Source organism: Vigna umbellata, chromosome 2, assembly GCF_029865625.1.
Source record: "Vigna umbellata cultivar VRB3 chromosome 2, Vumbellata_1.0, whole genome shotgun sequence".
Classification (NCBI taxonomy): Eukaryota; Viridiplantae; Streptophyta; class Magnoliopsida; order Fabales; family Fabaceae; genus Vigna; species Vigna umbellata.
This window is the reverse complement of record NC_142166.1, coordinates 4,662,346-4,670,636: the sequence shown is the minus strand read 5'-3', so window position 1 is coordinate 4,670,636 and position 8,291 is coordinate 4,662,346. Positions and strand designations below refer to the sequence as shown.

The 8,291-nt window shown below is 36.7% G+C and overlaps 1 protein-coding gene across 1 annotated transcript; it reads left to right on the top strand.

Moving 5' to 3' along the window:
- The first annotated feature begins 592 nt into the window (after window positions 1–592).
- LOC124839817 (disease resistance protein Roq1-like) lies at window positions 593–8,088 on the top strand. The gene is made up of 6 exons (XM_088105824.1): window positions 593–1,056; window positions 1,338–2,451; window positions 2,564–2,872; window positions 2,981–3,009; window positions 6,562–6,580; window positions 7,232–8,088. The coding sequence occupies exons 1-6, from the start codon at window positions 593–595 to the stop codon at window positions 7,925–7,927; spliced, it is 2,631 nt and encodes an 876-aa protein (XP_087961950.1). The 3' UTR covers window positions 7,928–8,088.
- Window positions 8,089–8,291: the final 203 nt, after the last annotated feature.

The following is an 8,291-nucleotide window of genomic DNA, read 5'->3' as shown; positions in this document are numbered from 1 at the left end:
AACTGTGTTGAACCACGGGTTTGAATTTTTTTTTAATGAAGCCTAGCTACCAGGCTGGCTCGACTGACCTGTGGGATTGGCTTGTTGGTGATCGATCACAAGAACACAACAATCAATTAGCAACTGTATTTTCGAAATTGAAAGTCACAGTGCCTCAAAAACAACTTTTTATTGAAATTTTTTACATCAAAAGTCGAGCAAAAGTCATATGGGATGCACAATTTATTCATTTAAAGTCGTGGGACTACATAACTTGCCTATTAATGTTTTCAAATTTGCCTAATTTTGTAATTACTATACAAAATTTCCAAATTTTCCTAGATAGGTAAACAAACCTAAAATCTTAGAAAAAGAAGGATGTGAACTGATGATAGAAGCTATTAAACAATGCAACTTGATTTAAAATAATTCCATTTGCAAGCTCTATACGATGTTGCCGAGAAACCTCCAACTTGATAAGTCTATTTAAGCCACCTTAATCAAAACCATTCTCTTCAGTTATCTCTTTGTTCATTCTTTATTTCTCACCTGTGTTGTTTTTCTTTGTGTTCTGGTTATTATTTCAAAAACAGAAAGGTGAAGAGGAGCAACCATGTCAGCCAGCAATGTTCCTGAAATAAAGTACGATGTTTTTGTCAGCTTTAGAGGCAAGGAAATCCGTGACGGATTTCTTAGCCATCTGACTGAGGCATTTGACATGAAGAAAATAAATGGCTTTGTAGATGATAAACTTGAGAGGGGAGAAGAAATATGGCCATCACTTGTTGCAGCTATTGAAAGATCAGCCATTTCGTTGATCATCTTCTCACCAGACTATGCTTCTTCTCGTTGGTGTTTAGAAGAAGTTCTGAAAATAGTTGAATGTAAAGAGAAATATGAACGGATTGTAATTCCGGTTTTCTACAAAGTGGCACCAACAGCTGTAAGACATCAATCTGGAAGTTACGAAAATGCATTTGCTAACCATCGACTAAACTATACCAGACAGGTGCAAATGTGGAAAGATGCTTTGAAAAAATCTGCTGATTTATCTGGAATTGAATCGTCCAAATTTAGGTAAGCTCTTTTTTTCCATAGTTGTTCCCTGGTTGTTTTTGTAGCTATATGCATGTTGTTATAATAACATATTTCTTAAATTGCAAAATCCAGTGCTGCATGTTTGAACGAACATTATATATGGAAAATTCCCTTAATTCATTTGCGAACAACATATAGATAATAATTTCACAGCCAAACATGAAGCTTGTATATATGGGTCACACACTAGCTAGCTAGTAATTGAACCAATAAACGACATCGATTTTAACACACACTTCGTGTCTCTTTGTGTCGTATAGAAATGATGCTGAGGTGGTTAAAGAAATTGTCGATCTTGTGGTGAAGAGGTTGGATAAACCCCAAGTTAACCCAAAAGGACTTGTTGGAATCGATGAAAAAATTGCTACTTTGGAATCATGGATAAGTGATGAACCAAAAGCCACTCAACTCGTTGGAATTTGGGGTATGGGGGGTATTGGTAAGACAACCCTTGCAGAAGTGGTATTTCATAGACTACGATCTCAATATCAAGAATCTTACTTCTTAGCCAATGAAAGAGACCAATCAAAAAAACATGGATTAATTCATTTGAAGAAAATTATGTTTTCTAAGCTGTTAGGACATGAAGTGGATATTGACACTCCAAATTACTTGCCTGAAAACATTGTTAGGAGAATTGGTTGTATGAAGGTTCTTGTTGTTCTTGACGATGTGAATGATTCAGATCACATAGAAAAACTGGTGGGAACTCTTGAAAATTTTGGTAAGGGTAGTACAGTGATTGTGACAACTCGAGATGAGCAAGTGCTTAGGATTAACAGAGTCAGAAAGACATACAAGGTGAAAGAATTTAGTACTGATGAAGCACTTGAACTTTTCAAATTGAATGCCTTTAGTGGAAGTGGAAGTGATGAGGAAAAGGAGTACGATGAGATATCAAAATCAGTAGTTCATTATGCCAAAGGCAATCCATTAGTTGTTAAAGTTTTGGGTCATCTTCTTCATGGAAGAAATAAGGAAGAATGGGAAAGTCTGTTGGGCGATCTAAAAACAATGCCTCCAAGAGAAGTTTATGATGTAATGAAACTGAGTTATGATAGTCTAGATCGCAAAGGGCAACAAATTTTTCTAGATTTGGCATGTTTCTTTCTTAGAATGCTTGTGCCAGTGCAGGTTAGTGATCTGAAATGTTTATTGAAAGACAATGAAAGTGATAATTCAGTGGCTTTTGAGTTAAGAAGACTGGAAGACAAAGCTCTCATAACAATCTCTGAGGACAATACTGTATCCATGCATGATAGTTTACAAGAAATGGCTTGGGAGATTGTTCGTCAAGAGTCTGTTGAAGATCCTGGAAGTCGCAGTCGGTTGTGGGATCCCAATGACATCAATCAAGCTTTGGAAAATGAAAAGGTTGAAGACTGAATAAATACAATATCTTGCTCGTAATTAAGGTTTGATTTCTTTGTGTGAGAAATATGTGACCTTTTTGATGTTTGAAATTTTTCTTTCAAATTGATGGCAGGTTAGTGAGGCCATTAGAAGCATTTATTTGACATCTGATACTTCAATAACATCAACTAAGAAGCAAATGTTAAGTCCTCAAATATTTGCTATGAGAAAATTAAAATTTCTGGATATTTCTGGGGTAGATGAAAATGCTTACCACCAAGTTATTCTTGGTGAAGGAGCTAACTTTTTGGCCACTGAACTAAGATTTCTGAACTGGGAGAGATTCCCTATGAAGTCCTTGCCAGAGAGTTTTAATGCTGAAAAACTTGTTATATTGGATTTGATGATTGGAAGAATGACAAAGCTGTGGGATGGAGTGAAGGTAAATATATATGTGTCTCACTGTTTAGATTTGCTGGTAATTTAAGGAATGCAACATTAACTGATTCAGTTCGTATGACATGTTCATTTCTTTTTCATTTTATCACAGAATCTAGCGAATTTAAAAAGACTTATTCTGTTGATTAATGACTATTGGAAATTAAAAAAAATTAAAATTATATGTTATGCTATTTTTTAGGAAAATAAAAGTCATGTTGACTAGTAGAATTTATTTGCTATTTTCTAGGCACTAAGAGCACTAGTTTGTTAGTGGTTATAGAGGCCAACATTTTCGTACATTTACGTTCACTTATTTGCTTTATAAAAGCAATTGCACTCCAAAAATTAATATCAAGCAGTTTTATATTCCTCTGTTCCACTCTCTCATTTTTCTCTGTTCCACTCTCTCAACCTTTCCTTCAATAAAATACCCAACAAATTGGTATCTAGAGCTACGTCTTACGGGACCTATGGATGCTGAAACAAGTTTCTCTCAAGTTGCTCCTCCTATCTTTGATGGAGATAACTATGATCTCTGGGCCATAAAAATGCAGAACTTCCTAGAGGCTTTGGATCTTTGGGAAGCAGTGGAGGAGGATTACGAAATTGCTCCGCTGCCCGACAACCCCACTATAGCCCAGATGAAAACCTACAAGGAGAAAAAAACCAGAAAAGCAAAGGCAAAGGCATGTTTATTTTCTGGTGTTTCAAAAATAATTTTCACCAGGATCATGTCTCACAACACAGCAAAAGCAATTTGGGATTACTTGAAGGAAGAATATGCAGGAGATGAGAGGATTAGAAGCATGCAAGTATTGAATTTAATGAGAGAATTTGAGCTGCAGCGAATGAAAGAATCAGACACCATAAAAGAGTACTCAAATACGTTGCTTGGCATTGCCAACAAAGTACGATTGTTGGGCACCGCTTTTTCTGATTCAAGAATTGTTGAAAAAATTCTTGTATCAGTACCAGAGAGATATGAAGCTTCTATAGCTACCTTGGAGAACACAAAGGATCTATCTAAAATCACTTTGGCAGAGGTGATGCATGCCTTACAGGCCCAAGAGCAAAGAAGACTTATGAGGCAAGAAGGATCTGTGGAGGGTGCTTTTCAAGTCCAATTCCAGAGCAATGGCAATAAACAGAAAAAGAAGCAGAACAATTACACCAAACCTGGAAGATTAAACAAGATCAACAAGAGTAATGATAATCAGGTTTTTCCACCTTGTCCTCATTGTAAAAAAACCAATCATCCACAAAAAAGGTGTTGGTGGAGACCTGATGTAAAGTGTCATAAGTGTGGGCAGCTAGGGCACATGGAAAAGATTTGCAAATCTCATCAACAACAAGGAGAAGTTAAGGTTGCTGAGGATCAACCACAAGAGGAACAATTGTTTGCTGTTACATGCTTTGCTGCCAATAGCTCCACAGAAAGTTGGCTCATAGACAGTGGTTGCACAAATCATATGAGTTATGATCGAGAGCTCTTTAAAGAACTTGACAAAACTGCACTTTCTAAAGTCAGAGTAGGTAATGGAGCATATATTGCAGTAAAAGGCAAAGGAACAGTGGCAATTGAAGGTCAAACAGGTTTGAAACTAATTTCAGATGTTTTATATGTTCCAGAAATTAACCAAAACCTGTTGAGTGTTCCTCAATTGCTTGAAAAAGGTTATAAGGTGTTGTTTGAAGATAAAAACTGCATAATCAAAGATTCAGCAGGCAAGGAAGTATTTAAAGTTAGAATGAAAAGAAAAAGCTTTGCTTTGGACTTCATGAGTGAAGAACATGCTGCAGTGCACAAAGAGGTCAGCAATACAATACTTTGGCATAAAAGATTGGGCCATTTTCACCACAGTGCTCTAATATTCTTGAAGAAGAATAACATGGTCAGAGGCTTACCTGATATAGAAGAAGAATCTCCTACATGCATTGCTTGTCAGTATGGAAAGCAAACAAGACTCCCATTTCCACAAAACAAGACTTGGAGGGCTATACAAAATCTACAATTGATACATACAGATGTTGGAGGACCTATGAGCACACCATCATTGAATGGAAGTAGGTATTATATTATTTTCATTGATGACATGACAAGAATGTGTTGGATATATTTTATGAAGTTTAAATATGAAGTTGCTGACATTTTTTGGAAGTTTAAAACTTTGGTGGAAAATCAAAGCAAGTGCAAAATGCAGATGATCAGATCCGACAATGGAACTGAATATACTTCAAAAAAGTTTAACAAGTTTTGTGAAGATACAGGTATAGAACACCAGCTTACAGCCCCTTATTCACCTCAGCAAAATGGCACCGCAGAAAGGAAAAATCGGACAATTATGGAGATGGCTAGGTGCTTACTTCATGACAAAGATTTGCCTAAAAAATTCTGGGCAGAGGCTGTAAATACTGCAGTGTTTTTACTCAATAGATTGCCAACAAAAGCTTTACAACAGAGAACGCCTTTTGAAGCATGGTACGGTTACAAACCTGAGCTGTTTAATTTAAAGATATTTGGTTGCTTGTGTTTCTCTTATATTCCTCATATTAAGAGAGACAAATTGGACAAGAAAGCAGAACCTGGAATTTTTGTAGGCTATAGCTTGATTTCAAAGGCCTACAGGATCTATCTTCCACACAAAAACAAAGTCATTGTTAGTAGGGATGTGAAATTCTTGGAGTTTGACTGTTGGAGCTGGAAAGACAACAAATTCCTTGAACAATTTGATTGTTTGAACTGGAAAGGCAACAATGACCTTGCATTGCAGGAGGAGAATGAAGATGTGGATGATGAACCTGTCAGAGGAACAAGATTGCTTTCTGACATCTATCAAAGGTGTAATGTTGCTGTCATGGAACCTGGTGGATATGAAGAGGCTGCAACTGACAAAAAATGGATAAATGCTATGGAAGAGGAGCTCAAAATGATTGAAAAAAATCAGACGTGGGAGTTGGTGGATAGACCTAGTCATAAGAAGGCCATTGGAGTAAAGTGGGTTTATAGAACCAAGTTCAATCCCGATGGTTCTGTGAACAAGTACAAGGCAAGACTTGTTGTCAAGGGATATGCTCAGATGTTTGGGGTGGATTTCTCTGAAACATTTGCCCCAGTTGCCAGGTTAGACACAATAAGATTGCTGCTAGCACTAGTTGCACAAAAGGGCTGGCTTATACATCAATTGGATGTAAAATCAGCATTTTGAATGGATATTTGGAGGAAGAAATTTTTGTGGAACAGCCAGAAGGTTTTGCTCTTCAAGGACAAGAAGACAAGGTTTATCTACTGAAAAAGGCATTATATGGTTTGAAACAAGCACCAAGGTCTTGGTATAGCAGAATTGATGCACATTTAATGAGCTTAGGCTTTGTGAAAAGTCTGAGTGAGTACACCTTATATATTAAAAAGGTGAATGAAGATATACTTATGATATCTCTGTATGTTGATGACTTATTTGTTACAGGAAATTGTAAGGAGATGATTGACAAGTTTAAAGAAGAAATGGAAAATGTTTTTGAAATGACAGACCTTGGAAAGATGACATTTTTTCTTGGTATGCAAGTGCAACAAAAGAAGAATGAAATATTTGTGTGCCAAGAAAAGTATGCAAAGGAAGTGCTTATGAAGTTCAACATGGGAGAGTGTAAGTCAGCTGCAACTCCAATGAACCAAAAAGAAAAGTTCTGCAGAGAAGATGGTGCTGAAAAGGTTGATGAAAAGCTGTTTAGATCCTTAATTGGATGCTTAATGTATTTAACTGCCACCAGACCAGACATCATGCATTCAGTGAGTTTGTTATCAAGGTACATGCATTGTGCTAGTGAAATTCATTTTCAAGCAGCAAAAAGAATTCTTAGATATGTTAAAGGCACAATTGATTATGGTATACGGTTCAAGAAAGTTGAAAGCTTAAGTTTTCATGGTTATTCAGATAGTGATTGGGCAGGATGTGTTGATGATATGAGAAGCACTTCTGGTTATTGTTTCTCACTTGGTTCTGGAGTTTTTTCATGGTGTTCCAAAAAACAAGAAATTATAGCTCAATCAACAGCAGAAGCAGAGTATGTTGCTGCTGCAGCTGCTGTAAATCAAACTGTCTGGATAAGGAAGATCATGGCTGATTTACACATAGAACAAGAAGACAGCACAAAGATTTTTGTTGATAATCAAGCTGCAATTTCAATTGCCAATAATCCTGTTTTTCATGGCAAAACAAAGCATTTTAAGATAAAACTTTTCCTTTTAAGAGAAGTTCAAAGAGAAGGACAAGTGAAACTAGTCTACTGCAAATCAGAAGATCAAGTTGCTGATATCCTAACCAAGGCACTTCCAAAACATATTCTCTATTGCGCCATTAAGTTAAAGGAACTTCCAGATTTATCAGGAGCCATAAGACTTGAAGAAATGTACCTCAGTGGCTGTGATAGTTTGACAAGCCTGCATTCATCTATTTTCTCTCTGCCAAAACTTGAGATATTGGATCTTCATCACTGCATCTCCATTGCCATACTTCCAAGCAAGTCTGAGAAGAGGGTGTCTTCACTTTGGAGAAACAGTGAATTGAGGTGTCTAAACATGAGTAGTTGCGAGCAGCTTGAAGCAATAGCAGATCTTCCCCCTTTCCTTAAAACTTTAGATGTCTCCTTCTGCTTATCACTGAAAACTCTACCCAAGCTTCCTCTTTCCCTTCAAATTCTAAATGTTTCCTTTTGCGAGTCACTTGAGAGTCTACCAGAGCTTCCCCCATTACTTTCAACTTTAAATGTCACCTCGTGCTATTCACTTCAAATTCCAACCAACCTTCCTTTGTCTCTTCAAATTGTAAACCTTTGTGACTGCAGCTTATTTCAGACTCTAGTTGAGCGTATTCGATCCGTTAAAACTAAAGATACCAAAAATTCTAGATTAGTACATCAAACTCTATCAAAGCTTCCCCTACCCTCAGAGATTTCGTGTTCCTGCAATTCAATCAAGACTGGAGCAGTGTCACTCTCGTCTTTCACCTCTCTGATTGAAGATTGTCTATCTTCCCTGAAATTTAAGACAGAAGAATAACACGAAAAGACAAGAATGGTGAAAAGAAACAAAATAATTTTTATATGAGAAATGTCTGTTCATGAAAAATGTATATCTAGGTGCATGTTGGAGTTACTTACTGACTGTTATCTACTGAAACAGTAAAAGTGAAAATAGAACGATTGACTTCAGTATTTCAATTAAAGTGCTTCTTAAAATGCACATGCACATGGCCTGCACTATGTCACCCCAACACACTTTGCTATATACTATTTCAACGAAATTGCTTCTTAAACTGTTGGCTTGTGACGTGCTAAAACATGCATGAGCAATTTGTGTACAATGTTCGAGTCCAACCATTGCTTTTCTGTTATCACCATCAATTATTCTTTTGTGCCCTAAT